The sequence below is a fragment of the Python bivittatus genome, unplaced genomic scaffold, assembly GCF_059951505.1.
Source record: "Python bivittatus isolate LINGU-HERP-01145 unplaced genomic scaffold, Pbiv_v1 ctg000410_np1212, whole genome shotgun sequence".
Taxonomy (NCBI): Eukaryota; Metazoa; Chordata; class Lepidosauria; order Squamata; family Pythonidae; genus Python; species Python bivittatus.
The window spans coordinates 10,966,070-10,982,911 of NW_028277067.1; the positions used below are offsets into that span (position 1 = coordinate 10,966,070).

Here is a 16,842-nt window from a genome sequence, read left to right on the forward strand (position 1 = left end):
GCATGTATATTTACATATGTGTGCGTGTATGTGTGTGTGTGCACACACACATTCATACTTACACTCGGAAGGAAGGAAGGAAGGAAGGAAGGAAGGAAGGAAGGAAGGAAGGAAGGAAGGAAGGAAGGAAGGAAAAAAGAAAAAAGAAAAAAGAAAAAAGAAAAAAGAAAAAAGGAAAGACGGGCGTATACCCGCACAGGCGCACTAAGGTTTTTGAAGGCGTACACACTACCGCAGTGGTACATGCCACGAAAACAATAGTAGTGGTCCAATGCAGCAAAATCGCATAAGGTGGGCGATAGGACAGTTCAGTAATTCTGTTTCCGCCATCAAAACGTGTCCACTGAAATTACTTATTTTGTTTGAAAAGCGAATATACATTTCCACTTATTTGGTTCTTCAGATGTGACCCATTTCAAAGAAGAGATTAGACCATAGTATTCCTCTCCCTAATTTTCTGTCGCTGGAGAGATACACAGAAAATACAGGCGTGTACCACTGATATGTCTTTCTCATGCAACCATCAATTAATTAACAGAGTGAAGCAATTATTTTCTAATATTTTATTTTGATAATTTTATACATGTGTATCTGTTGCATCTTTCTATTGCACACCCATACTGACACCCAAGAACACATATCTCTTCTGTGTTGTGTGTGTGTGCATAAGTGTAAATGTATGCAATATTACAAGATCTTATCTATGGATCGTCTATTTCTTTTCATAATCTACAAGTAATTCTTTTTAAACATTTTCCTTTTCAGAAATAAAGTTAGGGCTGTACATTTGAAGCCAAAGGTATAACTCTGAAAAATATTGGAAAGAATAATTTTTTAAAATCAGAATAATGTTTCAGAGAGAGAGAGAGATTGAAAATATCTACTTCAATCTTATCTTTTTATTTTTACTTTAAGTTTACTTAAGTAATGGATGAAGCTTCGCCTTGATTTTCCTATTTATTTGTCTTTAAATTCTGATCATTAACCACCTTGTGTATAATGGAAACAAAAGCAACTTTGTACTTTTCAATCATAAAAAATAAAATATTCAGTATTTAAGATACCACTCCTCTCCTAGTTCTGCAATACTGTTCTAGTATGTCGAAGTGCAAAACCTAAACTGAAATGATGCGTTGAATGTGTCTGAAATTAGTTACAAATGTTGTTTCACTTGTTTTTCTGAGTTAAATCACTCTCATTTGTGTGTTTTTTTTCATTGTTAACTTTTGGTTGGGACAGATAGAAGAGATGTTTCCCTATAAAAAGCTGAAAGCAAGATAAAGATACAAATCAAGAGAAAATCCAAGGAATTGAGCATGCGTGTGCTTTTCTGCTTGAATTTCATCTTCTTCTTCTTATTATTATTAGTAGTAGTAGTAATGGTAATGGTAGTAGCAGCAGCAGCAGCATAACTTATTTGCTGTTCTTTTGTCTTTTGAGGAAGCTGGATGAGAAAAAGGGAAGGATTTTTACCACGGATCACATGACACAGTTTCTCCTCTTTTCTTAACCAAGGCTCTTCTAGTCAACCCTTAAGCAGAGCGTCACAGGATTTAACCCTGCATTCTGTTCTCATAGCGGCCAAGCTACTGACTTTGGTAAGCCCATAAGTGGGTATGAGGGTGAGAATAAAATAGCTGGTGGTTTTAACATAGTATGATCAACAGAGGAGGATGCTGGATTTTTGCAGTCGGATTGCAAAAAACACATTGAAGAAAATAGGAGTAGGATCTGGGAAGGGATATTTGAAATCTGCTCACTCAAAGCCCAGGGAAGACAGCTTGCACCAGTGGGGGGACACAGGAAAACTTCCCTGATTACACCAAATAAATGACACCCCCTCACCCATACAAAGTCATTACTGGACACATTATTCATAATGTTATTTTTAATTATTTTCCCCCTTTTTTCTACGCATAGTAATCACAGAATACAAATCAAAAAGGTTGGTAAACTATTAAAGTATTTGCTACCTATCATATACATTGGTTTTACTCAGCACAATATTAATTTCAGATTCTCTAGTGACAGTAAAAATGAAGTGGTCCATTGCCAAACATGTAAAAATATACACCAACAAAAACAGAATAAAATAAAATAAACAAGAAAAAAACAAACAAAAAATACAGCACCAGTAATCAGACGTAGAGGCACAAACCTACGAAGAGGAAGACAGGAATCTTATAGAATTATGTACAACAATTGTCTTCTGCTAAGTTTTGTGTTCCCTTCATACATTTGGAGTTCACGTTTTCTAAGGAAAAGTGCTAACCACGTCCACATTTTTACTTCATAAACCATTTCTTTTAAATTACAAGAGGATAAAAAAGAGAGAAATTTTAAACAAGAAGCTTTACAAATACTTGGACTATATGTATACCCACATGAAAACAAAACAGTTATCTAGATTTGATTCTAAAGAGACATTTAATAGGTAGATTTCTTTTTTTGTTGTACAAAAACAAACAAAATAAGAGAGAGAAGTGTTAATATAGGTAGTTTTCCAAGTGTCAAGAAGCAGAAGAAAGAATCCTTTCAGTTTGCTTAGATGTTTGTTTCTTGTTTCAATGTACAGTCTATTTGTTAATTTTTACATTTCTGTTTTTCCCTCTAAATTTCTGGAACAGTGCGGTCAGATTCTTTCTTTCTTTCTTTCTTTCTTTCTTTCTTTCTTTCTTTCTTTCTTTCTTTCTTTCTTTCCTTTCTCATTTCTTTTTCTTTCTTTCTTTCACTCTCTCTCCCCCCCCTTTTCTTTCAGTCCCATTCTCTCCCTTCCATTCCCACCTGCACCCCTTCTTTTTCTTTCACTCTTCTTCATCTTCTTCAGCCTCTGGTTTTTCCTGGCTATTTGAGCCTGACCCTGCAGGTTTGTTTTCTTTTTTCCACTTCATCCGTCTGTTCTGGAACCAGATTTTGATCTGTCTTTCTGTAAGACATAAAGCATGGGCGATCTCAATGCGTCGCCTTCTGGTCAAGTAACGGTTGTAATGGAATTCTTTCTCCAGTTCCAGGGTCTGGTACCTGGTATAGGTCTGGCGGCCCCTCTTTCTGTCAGTCCCTGCAAAACAATAAAGTAGAATTTTATAAGTTTATTTTGGTTTTTCACGTCTTTATGGGTGTCTGTGTTTTAACATGCTTTACCCCCAGCCATATTCAACATCCGTTTAAGACTATCTAGTTTTAAATAAGGCACATTGATTCCTTATATAAAGGCTGTATTTATTTTTTACTTTGACACCATTAGAACAAATTAAAAGTATATTACATATTCTGAATTTCACCAATGATTTTTTTTCAGCTTTTTTAGGCAGGAATTTAATGTTCAGTTCTATCATTTCAAATAAATGTTGCGGGTTATCAGGTGCACAACATAAGCTTACTGATGCTTACTTGGAGGCATATCAAGGTGAATTTAAGGCAAGGATTGCAGATTGAATGGATTTAGGACAGTTTACTGGTGATGCAAATTTTACTCAAGGAGATTCAATACATTCTTTTTTTAAATGTCCAGATTTCTGTCCCTACCAATAAAGATCAGTAAAAATTCCTGTTGAGGAATGCAAGCATCTATGAAAGGTTCTATTAAAAGCTTGCTATTTATTTCCTCATAAGGTGTGTGATAAGTGTTAAATCATGCAACAAGAATTGGGGTAGATGAAATTACAAGGAAGCCTCTTCCCTGCAGAAATTTCCACATCTGGTAAACTTCTTTAAGTCAGTGAAGGTTAATGTGTGGGTAATGTTACTTCCTTCCTTTTCCAGGTTGTGTTTTATTTTATTCCACCCCTTCCCCTGAGGAAAAAAAAATGGTATTTGGATCTTTTTCATTAGGAAATTCGGAAGCTGCTGGGCTCAGTTAGTCGACATGGGAATTCCTCAAAGCAAGCGTCCTGTCTTTGACCACAACTATTTACTCGGGCATCCAAAGAATCTGGATTCAAACCAGGAATCAGTTCTGCAGTCATTTCTTGATGGCCTGATCCCCCTAACAGGTTCGAGGCTCCGGCTTTTGAGTAAATGGGTTTCATCGCCGGTTCTTGCACGAGCTAAAATAGCCTTACTTTACTTCCCTGAAATGTGTTGATTGACTTAGTTCATTTACTGTTTAGCAAGAGGGGGAGAGGGGGCGTAGGTCTTCGGCTTTCGGGAAAAAAAAGCAACAAAGTCCGCCGGATATAAAGAGGGAGAAAATAAGATGTCTGTGGAATGTGGGTTGTAAACTCTGCTGAACGGGACGCTGTAAACATCTCGAATGGCCCGTCTTTCTTCGGCAGGGGAATCTCCCAATTCCAGGCAAGGAGCAAGGAAATGTGAGGTGGGGGGCCCTGGGGGGGGGAGGCGAGGGGGAGAAAAAGGTAACGAGAGACTGAGTGGAAAAAGGAATCCCATTTTCATTGCATTTGTCAGAATGGGGAAAGAAGCCACCAGACCCTCCATAAGAGGTCTGCCTCGCGTCCTGCTTGCGTTCCGTCCTTCAATATTTCGCCTTCTCTTCCAGCACCAAAGCAGCAAGAATCGCTTTGCTGCTATTTTTTTAAAAAGTGGAGGGAAAAAAGGACGTCCTTCTTAACTGCCTCTCCCCCATCCCACGCCAGACAACCCCAAAGCTGGGCTTTGATATGCAATCTGTAAATCACAGTTTATGGATTACCTAATAAGAAAGAAAAGTTAACCTATTATATTGGCTCTTGAAGTTACTGTAGCTACTGCGCCTTCATGTTCACACACACACACCGCCTTTGTTCCCCCACCCCCCACCCCGGCTTTGGTCTCCTTTCTTGCCGTTTGGATAGAGACCTAGCCTGAATTTTTACCCTCACCCACCTCTTTCCATTCCAGATGTATCAAATAACTACGTGGGGCATAAAATGCCTTTAAACAGAACTTTACCACGACGTCCCCCAATCAGGTGCCTCCACAAGCGTGGGACCGCAACTTATATTGTAGCTGAGCATGATGGTAGCTGTAGTCAGCGCATCCGGAGGGCATCAGAGTGAGGAAGGCTGCACTGGAAGATCAGTGGAAAATTGGCAGATTTCAGGATAGTCGAGGCTGGTAGAATCGCCAAAGAGGGAGCCCTTCCTGTTCCTACAGACATCCGTTTAGTTACCTGCCTATTGATCTATGGACAACCTCAGACTGAATCATGTTCCCTCTCACACTGAAATGACCACTCTCACTAACATTCTAGCTCTGGAAGAATGTGGGGAATTTGCCCCCTTTCAATTTTCTCATCACCTCTAGCCTGCGGTTGTCAGCCTGGGAGACAGAGAAAAAAATTAGGGGCTCATATTCGAGAATGTTATCTACTCCAGAGAACACTTGTTATTACCAATGTGGCAGGAGAATCATTTACACACACAAAGACCACAATCTGTTCAGTACTTGCTGATCCAACAGAAGTCTAACCAATTTTCCTACATTTAACAATAAGGGGAAAGAGTGATCTCCCAGTGTTTAACTCGTGCCTTCCTCCACCTGTTAGTTCCTAAGAAACTTAACATAAACTTGAAAAGGCAACATTAAGAGACACACCACCTCTTACAGTGCAGTCCTATATATGATTACTCAGAGGTAAATACTACTGATTTCCCTTCAGATGTGTGCATAGGATTGCAACCTAAACAATCTTTTTCTTCCACTTCAACCTGATGAAGTGTTCTGTGCTCCTCAGAAGTCTACATCTGTAGGATTCGATTTGGTTGGTTTTAATACAATGTGCTTGTTCTACTGGGATCCTGTAACAGTAATTGGTTTGATGGGGTTGATTTGTGGGAATAAGAAAGGGAAGCACCGATCCCACCAAGCATGGAAGAGAAATCTGGCTCTCAGGAGAAGCGCAGAGCTATTATTGAATGTGATAACGGTGCTATAACGGGTTAAGGACAGTTTAGCCTAGAGAGCCCAGTGGTGGGTGCTTCCTTCTTTCCCTCTGTGTTCTGCAAGATATCTTGGAGTGTAGCTCGCACTGCTTTTCCTAACAACGGTGTAACACCAGGTAGAAGACAGAGAAAAGTAGGCAGGTCAGACTGCTGGTACTTAACGCAGACTAAACACAATTGGGGAGGGGGGAGATTAGGCGTAATGCATCTCTTCTACTCTCACAGAGTCCTTTGGTACCACAAGAAGTCTCTTATGTACATTCCTGTTCCAAAACTTGACACACGCATACATTTTAGGGTGGGTTGGGGAAAGGACGATATTCTCTGATTCCCTTTCCGATTTCCAGAGTCTGGTGGGTCTGAACTGCGTCTGCAATTGCAAGTCCTGAGAGGGGAAGGACGTAGGACATTTGGGGGAGGGGGATTCCTGTTCCGATGGAATGGTCTTTTTAAAAACAAAACAAACCCCAGCAGTGTTTGGACTCGTGTCTTCTGTGCACAAATCAACCTCTCCTCGTTTGGTTCTCTACCGCTGACTCCTTCCGTCTTTTTTTTCCCTGCCTGGTGTCATTTTAAAAACATTTGTAAAGGAGAACGGCTAAGCAATCACCAGGAATCAACCTCCTGAGCAGGATTTGAGCGAAACTTACTTCTAAGTTTATGTGTTTGCAATCCTTGAGGAAGGAAGGAAGGAAGGAAGGAAGGAAGGAAGGAAGGAAGGAAGGAAGGAAGGAAGGAAGGAAGGAAGGAAGGATAGTGAAACAAGACTTTGTCTTCTCACGATCTCTCTCTCACTCTTCTTCTCTTCCACCCCCCACCCCCTTAATAGTACAGCTTGGTTTTCCCAAGACATCCTGTCTTCGGTATACAGGAAGCCAGCAGCAGAAACAACAGAGGGAATAAATATTTAAATGTTTGTTTGTTTGTTTGTTTAAGGGCTACCTTCTTGTGGGATCTCAGCGAGAGAGGGGGAGGGGAGAGAGAGATTCCTTTTGAGGAGGCAAACGTCATAAAAGGAGTTCAGCACCATCTTTTCCTCCCCCACTCCCAATATCACCACTTCCCCCCCTCCCGACCGCTGATCCTGGTTTCTCCCCGAGGTTTTCCCGCCACCGCCGCCATTCTCCCGAAGGATCTCACCTGTGCTTCTCATCCAAGGATATATTCGCAAGTTGTTTTCATGCCGCAAGTCCGGGTCTCTCTGGTCGCTTTTGTTACAGTTGGGCTTGGACGCGTCTCCCGGACACATCATGGAGAGGTTTTGCTCAAAGGGGGAACAGTGCATGTTGAAGGAGCTGGTGTCCAGACCGTAGCCGCTGGAATACATGCCGGGGGGCTGGGGGTGCATGCCTCCCCCGCTAGGGTAGAGACCAGGCATGGAAGCAGCGAAAGAGGCCGTGGAACTGGAGCCATAGCCGGTGCGCTGGGCATTGGAAGCGAATGCGCAAGAAGTTTGCTCGGGAAACACTCCGGAGGGGAAAACCGAATTTGCGGCCTGATATTTAGAAAATAAAGCATTCGCATAATACAATGAACTCATAATCTGGCCGGGTGATTTGTAGGCCGGGACGTTTTAGTGTCGGTTTTACGAGGTACCGTGATATATTACGGAATTAGACTCCAGATTTACACCAAAAAGGACCCCCTTTTTCCTCCCTTGGCCACGTGACTCTGGTCCACGTGATCCGAACAGCACCAATCCGCTCCGGCCTTCCTCCCTCCCTTCCAACTCTCCCTCCCCCAACTGAAACTATACCCCCCCCCTTGTAATATGGAAAAGGGGGAAAAACACTATGTATGGAGTAGAGGCCGGGATTTATACAATACGATGCATTATTAATGATAGGATAGATACCGAACCTCCCAAGCTAGAAGCGGGAAGGAGCGAAATCATGCGCGCAGGAGTCAGTAAGCCGCCGTTTGTATCACTTCTCAAGCGAAGCTAGCAGGGAAACCGATGCGGAGGGGGGCGCCGAGGAAAAGAAAATAAGAAAGATTTGCAGTGGGTGGGGGTACCAAGCTATGGCAGGAAGAAAGAAAAGAGGGAGTCAACAGCCGCGGAATCAACAGCGAGAAGTGGGGTGAGGGTGAGCAACGGACCCACTTGGTCGATCCAAGCAGGAGGGGGCTTACACGGGAACATTTCTTCCCATCGATTTTGTTTTGTCCTCTCTCGCTCTCTCTCTGGACGTGTGAAGTCGATCTTGACGGCATACAAATATATATAATTTTCTCCTTTCTACCCCTGTCCTCCCTCCCGCTTAGTACCCAGCAGAAAAACGCGGGGTTGAGAGAGCGAGAGCGAGAGATGCCCGCCCTATCTCGCGGTCTTGGGGCGGGTTTTATAAGCCGACATTCCGCTGGCATCTGTCGCCGCTCCCCCCCCACCCCCCGCGACGATTCAGCATCTGACCCGCACCAACATCGCCCATCCGAGCACAGGGATACTTACTATTTCGGTTGCTACCTCCCCACCCCTCCCCGCTCCAGTAGCTTCCCTTCTGAATGCCATTCAATTCTATATGTAATTTATTCCACTGCCACAGGCGCTGAGCCTCGGAGCTCGCTTTGCTTTTTCTGGTGGCGGAAGGGGGAGGGGGGGAGGAGGAAAGATTACAACAGATCTCTATTTAAGCGTGTCAGCTCTTCTGCTGGACTCAATTACAGGGAGAAGGAAAATGTGACCAGCTGGTTACTCTGCTTTTTTGCTGGGGAAGCAAGGAAAGCTTCCAGAAGAGAAAAAGAAGGGGGGCAGGGGGGGAGGGAAGAGAGATGGAAAGGCACACGTTTCACTGAAACTTATCAAAGCCCTCTATGACAAATAAGAATAAAGCTGGCCTTGCAGTTAAGAGATTGGCCGAGGTCCTCTTTTCAAGGTTAAGTTGCAAAAAAAAAAAAAAAAAAAATGGGGAGGGATATGGAGGTGCATGTATATATCACGAAGCTCATCGCGGGAGGGGTGGGGAGCACCAAAACTGACAACCTTACAGAGCCCGAAGGGGGAGGGGGTTAAGTTTCCTGTTAGGAGCAGAAAGGCTGGAATTCAGCAGTGGCAAAATAAAGGCACATGCAGACATCATTAGCTAACTTTTCTGAAACTAAGAATATTTATCCAGTCTCCTAACCTGAAGCCATGTGAGATACGCCTGAGACATCTTTCAAAGGAAAAGAAGTCCATCTTCTCTCTCTCTGCCCTCCTTCCCTCTTCCCAAATTTCCACCAAAATTTCAGGTGCATTTTCCCCGAAAAGCCATAAGCCATAAGTTTCTTCGGTGTCTCTCCAAAGGCTTTCCTGAACGGCAGTAGCTGTTTTGGACGTGCTTTCCCCCCCCCCCCCAACCCTTCTCTTCTAGACGTCCAGGAGGAAGTGTTAAGCAGAATGAAGAAAGAACAATGTCACGGGGAAATTGTGGCTTGCAAACTTTATTTTAACTCCTTTCTTCCGCTGCTTCCAGCTTCGACAATAGAACAAGGTGAAGAGAGAACAACAAAATATAGCATTAGTTTCCCCACCCCCCAATAAAGTAATTCACATATACAGTATACATTCTCTTTTTTTCACAGTAAACCTAAGGGGGGGGGAGGGGACCAAAAAAAAAAAAAAACCAGAGGGGAAAACACTTTTTACAACTTCTTCCACTGTGTGCATGCCAACTAAATGGGAAGAGGAATAGAAAGAGATAGAAAACAAGAAATACACCTTTTATTTTTCTTTTGTTTTCTTATTTTTTTCATTTTCTTTCTTATTTAAAAGATAAAAACACTTAAAAAGACAAACAGATAAATAAAGCAAAATGGGAACCCAAAAGGAAAGAGGGTCTGTGACAATCAAAAATGAAGACAACTACAGCATAAATAGGCAGTTTCATGTTGTTGGGTATATTTTCAGAGCTACCTGCAGAAGAGGAGTTTAACCACAACACGAGAAAAACGCAAAGAGAGTCAGGGAATGAAAGAGAGAGGAGACAAGGAGGGGGCTGATATATATATATATATATATATATATATATATATATATATATATATAAAACACACACACACACACACATTTCAGAGGATGGATGAGAAGAAAGAAAAACGGAAGGAGTAAGGAAGAAAGTCTTCAAAAGTGCAATACTGTATATACTGTATTTTGTACATCATTTCCATAGCACTGATCTCAAGTAAGAAAAGGGGAAGCAAAGGAGGGTAGGGGGAGAAAAAAGAGAATGAGAGGGAGGGAGGGAGATTTTTCACAGCCATGGTTAACAGAAGCTATTGCATTACACTATTACTAATTCTTAACTGGCCAGAAGATGAAAAATAACAAACAACAAGGCTAAAAAGACCCCATGATGTTTCGGGTGTTTTTTTTTAAATATATAGTTCATTGTACGTATCAAAGGACAACCAGGAGAAGAAGACGCTCACAGCTATATTGTTTTACAGCAATAAAAGGCGAGATCCCCCTCCCCAAGCAGTATTTATCCTCCCCCCCCGTCGGAACCACCGCTCACGTTAACTGGAATTAATGGAAGGACGGGGGGGGGGGGCGGCTTTCTGAGGCTTGCCTGTCCAGTCTTCCAGCGCCTACTTTTTGTCCCCAGTCTGTGCTTCTCCGCCCTCTTCCACCTCCTGCGCCCTTTCCATTTTCTGTTTCTCCAATTCTTCTTGCTCACATTTGCTGCTGGGGAACTTATCTTTGTTGTTCTCCTTTTTCCACTTCATCCTCCTGTTCTGAAACCAGATTTTCACTTGCCTTTCGGTCAGTCCCAGGGCGTGCGAGACTTCGATTCTCCGCTTGCGGGTCAGGTAAGGATTAAAAAGGAACTCCTTCTCCAGCTCCAAGGTCTGGTAGCGGCTGTAGGTCTGCCGGCCTCTCCTCCGTCCAGCGGCTGCTGGGGTGGGGGGGAGAGAGAAAAGGAGATTGAGAAGACACAGCCACCAGGTTAGGGGACAGAGGGAGAGAGCGAAAGACGCGCGCGCGCACACACACACACACACACACACAAAGGCAGCGACGGAACTGCCCTTCTCGTACGGTACAAAGAGGAGGTTAATTACACAGCAGTGGATGGAGAGAGGCACAGGCGAAGAGATCCACAGATGCGCTCTGTCCGCCCGAGCTCCAACATCACCCGGGTTCCTGGATAGCTCACTCCGCTCTCTCCTTTCCTCCCATCCCTGTCATTTTCTTGGGAAAATTATTCCCTCCCCAGCATCCTGGGTTTCTGGCAAGAACGCCCTCCCCGGCCCTTAAAACAACGCCGCCGCCGCCTGCCCCCCTCGCATCTCCAGAGATTTAAAAGATAATAACCAAAGCGGCGAGAGGAGGGAGGGAGGAGGCGGAGGAGGCCAAGGAGAGACACAAAAAGGGGGTCTCGGAGGTTGTAAAAGTACCATAAACTTTAAGGGAAGCTTCTCCGATTGAAAGAAGGGGGGGGGAGAAGTCCAGTTCTCCCCATTCAGGAGAAAAGGTTCCTTTCAGGGTAATTAAGCGATAAAGCAATTCAGAGGTGCAAAAGTTGACGCTCATAAAACAGTACAAAGTAACCGAGGGCTGAGGTGGGGGGGAAAGGAGGGAGGGGATGAAAGATAGTGGAAGAGGTGGGAAAAAAGGAGGGCGAAGTTGCTTTATGGGTTCAGGAAATGCCTCCCCGGTGGCTGGACGTCTGGCCCTTCCTAAGATGCCTCCTCACCTTGCGGTCTCATCCAGGGGAAGAGTTGCGTAGGAGACGGGCTCTGCTCCGAATTGTCCGCGTCCTCTCCCAGGCCAGTGGAGGCTAACTTGCAATCCGGATACTGCACCAGGTCGGATTCCTGAGCGCTGAAGAGGCTTTGTCTTTGCAACGGGTCATAGCCGTAGAAGTTGCTGGGATCCCCGTGGCACGCCACGGCGCAGGGGTTCTGTTGGTAAGGGGAGCTGGAGAGAGAGGACGCCCCGTGGTAGAACTCCTGGATCTGGGTGGGGTGCTGGAAGGTGCCCCCCGTGCTCGGCCCGTACACCACCGTCGGTCTCCCTCCGAGCTCCTGGGCGAACCCACAATCGTAGAAGTTGGGGCGCAGGGAGTCCCCGGTTTTGTACTTGGAGAAGAGGGAGTTGACAAAATAGGAGCTCATTGTCATATAAATAGCTTATCTTAAATAGGTCTAGGTACCAGGGTTAGGGGCGATCAAAAGCCACAGGATGTTAGAAGATAGCGAAGAGGCGCCAACCCACGAGTCTTTGTGATTTCCAGGAATATATACAGATATACATAGATTTTTTAAAAAAAAAAATCCCGAGGATGTAGTCAAAACTCTTTTCCAGTGAACATGGTATCGGATTCCTCTTTTTAAAATTGCTGCTGCTGTTGTTGTTTGTGACTGTTGTTATTATTATTCCTCTCTGTATGTGTGTCTCTCTCTTTCTCTCTCTTCTCCTTTTTCTTCTTTTTTTTTCCTCCTTCTTCTTTAACCCCCCCCCTAAAAATATATATGTATATATCGGCACTTAAAAAAAGTTCTCGCTTTACATTTCCAAGGAGAGGTGCCAGTTCATAAACAGTTTTCCGTGATTTACTTCGGAGCAAATGAGTTTGTTCATATTTCGCAGTGTCTTTTCTGGATCATTTGCATCTATTACGGAACGCTCATCCTATTGGTTTCCACGTACTCCACACGGACTCTGAACAGCCTGCGAGCAGGAAGGAGAGTGAGTGGGAGACAGAGAAGGAAAGAGAGAGAGAGAGAGAGAGCGAGAGCGAGAGCGAGAGAGGGAGAGAGAGAGAGAGAGAGCGCGAGAGAGCGCGAGGGAGAGTGGGAGGGGGTGGGTGGGGTAAATATAGAGATTAAATATGCTAAACTATCTACGTTAATGAGATATCTCTCGCCTCGCGACAAATCATCTACCTAAGCCCACCCAAAAGATTTATATTTGGGGAGGGTTGAAAAATTAAAGAGAGGCTTTGCTCTCATCGTTAATTTTCATTTTTTTTATTATTATTTTTTTTAATTTTATTTTAACGAGGCAGTTTTAGCCCTTTGGAAAATGTCAGGGTTGCTTTGGAAAACTGTAAAAAGAGGCCGGATTTAATTGCTACCCGTTTTTTTTTTCTAAAAGCCTCCTATAAATGTAATTGGTATTTTAATACCGAGTTATCAAATCCTACGGCGTCCTGTAGCCTCAACATATTTTAAAACAAACGAGGTAGTCAGATTTAACATTTTAATGATCAATTTCCTTATTATTGATAAAGGTTTAAGTATCAGCGCCAAAAGAAAGAAATGGTCCATTTGTAATGGCCCCCTCCCCAAAAAGAAAGGGCCGTAAACTGTTTAACAAACTATACAGCGCAAAAAAATAAAGCAAAGTAAAAAGACGCAGAGGCACACACGCAGACATTCGCACAGACAGAGAGTCAAACAAATAAATATTTAAAAAAGCAAAGCAAAGCGAAGCAAAACAAAACAAAACAAAACAAAACAAAACCACACACTCGGAGATGTTCTCGCTGGTTATATCGCACTACATAAAAAGCTGTTAAAGGGTTTTTATGAGTTCTTTCCTCTACAGCTATAAAAACCCAGGTTTCGATTGGCGCCTAAACGCCATTATCGCAAGATGTTGGGGTGTCAATACTGAATTAAAATGATTATAGTTTTTCATATATAACATTGACTTTTCAGCTCCCTGGTATCACCCCTCCTACCCCACTCTCCTGTTATGCCTCCCCCCTCCTCCCCCTCTTCTATTTCAGCGGAGAGGAAGCCGCCTCGCGCCTCCCCTTAACTCCCAACCACCACAGTTGTGGGTCTTCTTAGCTGAGCGTTCACACGCACCCATCCCCAGAAGTAGCACCATCCCCCCCCCCCGCAAAAGCCTACTTCCAACCACAAGGTGCTTTTAATCGGTAAGGATGCTGGGGGGGGGGGAGAGTTATAGGAGGAAGGAGGAGGTTTTCTTATTTTCCTGACATTGCTGGAAGTTGCTTTCAGCTTTTGCTAACTCAACAACCCCCCCCCCCCCCATATGACCACATGAAAGTAAATTCTAGGAGTCCTTTAGCTCCATCAGCAACTATTCTGACCGGGTTTCCTGGACTGCGGGGCGTTGGAGCTTGCTGTACCCTCCCTGCTCCATAAGATCCCAGTCCTAATCTTTAAATATAAAGTTACTCTACAATATAAGCTTGTTTCTCCAGTCACTTCTTCACACCCTGACATACACAGATGTCATTTCTGCAATATGATGAAATAACAGATTTTTGCAACCTGGGATCTCACTTTTTGTACTGGGGATTCGTGGAAAGGGCCAAGCAATTTACCTTCTCCCCCCCCACCAGCCCCATCATCACAGTTGTATTTGGTTGACATCCCAAAGATGAATCCAAAACGATTCCAGTCCAGAAGCCAAAGAGCCCTCTCACAAGAAATCATTTCGAAATCCTGTACATCTTTTCTTTCAGTCAAAATCCTGAGATAAATATATCCCTTGGAAGAATAATTCATACTGTGGTACCTATTTAACTGGGAGGGAGGGTGAAAGAAACAAAAAAGAACAAGAAGGCTTAAAAATTACATTTTACATTTAAGAACAAGTCTGTTTCATTTGTTTAAAGACTATTTTTCTCCAACCCTTCTCTCCCCATTATAGGAATAGTAATTCCTTGAAATGCTTGAAATGAGTGCTTAAAAATAAAGCTGAGGTTTTATTTCTGTATTTTCTTTTCGTGTCTGCTGAGTGGAAGAAACGCTTTTTAAAAATGTTTGATTATTGCTCTCCATAAATTTTCCCAGTAACAGAACAAAACAGAGGTCGGCTTCTTCCTTTTCCAATATTTTCCCAGATTTATAGCGCAATCTTTGGGATCTTTACTGAGAACTCAGCTCCACTGTTTCCTTAATAACTAAGCGGCAAAGTTTCCAAGGCTTACCTGTGAACTGCAGTCCTACACCACTGAAGTTAATAGGCTTTATCTCTGAATAGATATGGACAGGATTTCTCCGTAAGCTTTCTCAAAAATTATTTCCCACCACTAATATGTACAGTATTTACAACCAATTCTCAAATACATAGGATTTGCTGGCATTTTAAAAAAAGGTCTACATGACTGGCATCTCCGAATGCATTTGTTAATCTGCAAATGCTTACCTACCAAGATGCGCTTAGTGTTCGCTTCTCTCTCATTCTCTCTCTCTCTCTCTCTCTCTCTCTCTCTCTCTCTCTCTCTCTCTCTCTCTCTCTCTCTCTCTCTCTGTGTGTGTGAGAGAGAGAGAGAGACAGAGAGAGAGGGAGAGGAGCCGGAATCAAGATAAGATAGCTGAGTTGTCCTGGAAGTTAACATTTTAACCAATGTGCAGGGCAATTTAGTGTTTGATATCCTACGAAGTGCCATCTCTGGAGCAAGAATCAGTCATCGGCATTAAATCATTGGTATACTGTACTTGGGGCCCCTGATGAAAGGCAAATATTTCTATTATAGGGGATGGGGGAGAGAAAAAAAACCACGAGAGAAAGTGAGAATATAATTTACAAATACCCAGCGGAGGAAAGATTTATTAGGAAATCTTCCCCCAAAATACATCACTTGGTAAATTGTAAGTTCTCATTGTTTTATAGCTCCGTGAGTGGATTTTAAAAAAAGAGGGTTTTTTCTATTAATTAGCACAAAGTACATCTGGTTAAAAGATTGCAGCTTTTATGTATTTTAGAGTTGCTGAACTTTGCCTGGAATTGCTGTAGAAAAGAGATGATGGGACTCTCCGTTTTCTTGTTTTCTGGCTACACGCATTCAATATCTCTCCCCCCCCCCCCCCGAAGTTCAGTTTTGTAATGTAGAAAACCTCTAGTGTTCTTTAATCCATTTGTGGAACATCAACTGTTTGTGACATTTTGTTCTCTTTCTTGTACATTTTTTTTTATAAAACACCTTCATTAAAATGGGTTCTTAATTTCCCTTTTTTCACCTCATATTGGTCTCTTCTCCTTTTTGTGGGGTGAAAGTGCTTTATATTAAACCATGGCCACTGCATTATGACTTGAGTGCTGCATTGGAAAATACTTGTTTCACATACACACAGAGAGACATGTATGCACGCACACACACGTACACACCCACACACATGTTTACATCCTTTTTTTAAAAAGAGAATGGTTGGTTTTGGGTCACTTGGACCTAACTGTATTTTGAAAGGGCCATAGTAGAGGTAAATTTGCCTCTGTTTCATTCTGAACGGTCCGTCTTTTTCTAATGTATCTAATCACTAACACAAGATATGCAGGAATTTCTGTTGCCAGGGAATTCCTTCACATTCTTCAAAAGCTGGACAAGTACACTGGAGAATGAATGGCTCAACAACCCTGCAAATATTTAAGGATATTTATGACGATTCTCTTAAAATTGCCATACTGTATAATGATCTAAACCGATTCCCATCAAAGTATACCCAGATCCGTGTGAGCTGGACAACGTATGTCGCCTCCTAAAATTTGTGACCTATCTTTCCTTTCTAGCTAAATAAATCCTACATTTTGAAAATGGCAGTATAAATATCATGTCCTTCTGACACCACCAAACAAGTAGAGGGGCCAAAGGACATTGCTAGGTTTGTATCATTCTGCAGTTAAAGGGCTGTTTGCTTACAGTGGGGGGGGGGGAGAGAAACACACTCACACTCTCTCTCTCTCTCTCACACACACACACACACACACATTTAATGATACTCTCAGTAGCAAGTTCAGCATTAAATTGTTCCCCACAAAGCCCTGTTAAGACAAATGGGAGTTGCGCAGGAACATTTATACAAACTGCCCTTCTTTGCCTCGGGGTGTGCGCAGGAGCTCTTCCTGCGGCCTTTGTGTGACAAGTTTTCATCCTTCCTTCCTTGCTCGCCTTCCAATGGACCAAGTATTTATACCCTTCTGAGAAGAAACGCTCCAGAAAGATCGCCATCATTAGTCCTATATTTTATGCTTGGGGATTTATTCACAATGGTTTTG

The 16,842-nt window shown here is 43.0% G+C and overlaps 2 protein-coding genes across 4 annotated transcripts; both read right to left on the reverse strand.

Annotated features, from left to right (window-relative positions):
* Positions 1-1,904: 1,904 nt before the first annotated feature.
* HOXB7 (homeobox B7) lies at positions 1,905-8,415 on the reverse strand. 2 transcript variants are annotated; one of them, XM_088143480.1, is made up of 3 exons: positions 8,335-8,415; positions 7,023-7,377; positions 1,905-3,058 (listed from the first exon to the last, which is right to left on the reverse strand). In XM_088143480.1, the coding sequence occupies exons 1-3, from the start codon at positions 8,392-8,394 to the stop codon at positions 2,805-2,807; spliced, it is 669 nt and encodes a 222-aa protein (XP_087999606.1). In that variant the 5' UTR covers positions 8,395-8,415; the 3' UTR covers positions 1,905-2,804. The 2 variants fall into 2 exon arrangements, with proteins under 2 accessions (XP_087999606.1, XP_007434272.1); XM_007434210.3 differs by lacking the exon at positions 8,335-8,415 and having other exon boundaries at positions 7,023-7,568.
* An 884-nt stretch (positions 8,416-9,299) lies between these two features.
* Positions 9,300-12,507, reverse strand: HOXB8 (homeobox B8). Of its 2 annotated transcripts, none has more exons than XM_007428484.4 (2): positions 11,561-12,507; positions 9,300-10,756 (listed from the first exon to the last, which is right to left on the reverse strand). In XM_007428484.4, the coding sequence occupies exons 1-2, from the start codon at positions 11,985-11,987 to the stop codon at positions 10,452-10,454; spliced, it is 732 nt and encodes a 243-aa protein (XP_007428546.1). In that variant the 5' UTR covers positions 11,988-12,507; the 3' UTR covers positions 9,300-10,451. The 2 variants fall into 2 exon arrangements, with proteins under 2 accessions (XP_007428546.1, XP_007428547.1); XM_007428485.4 differs by having other exon boundaries at positions 9,300-10,759.
* Positions 12,508-16,842: the final 4,335 nt, after the last annotated feature.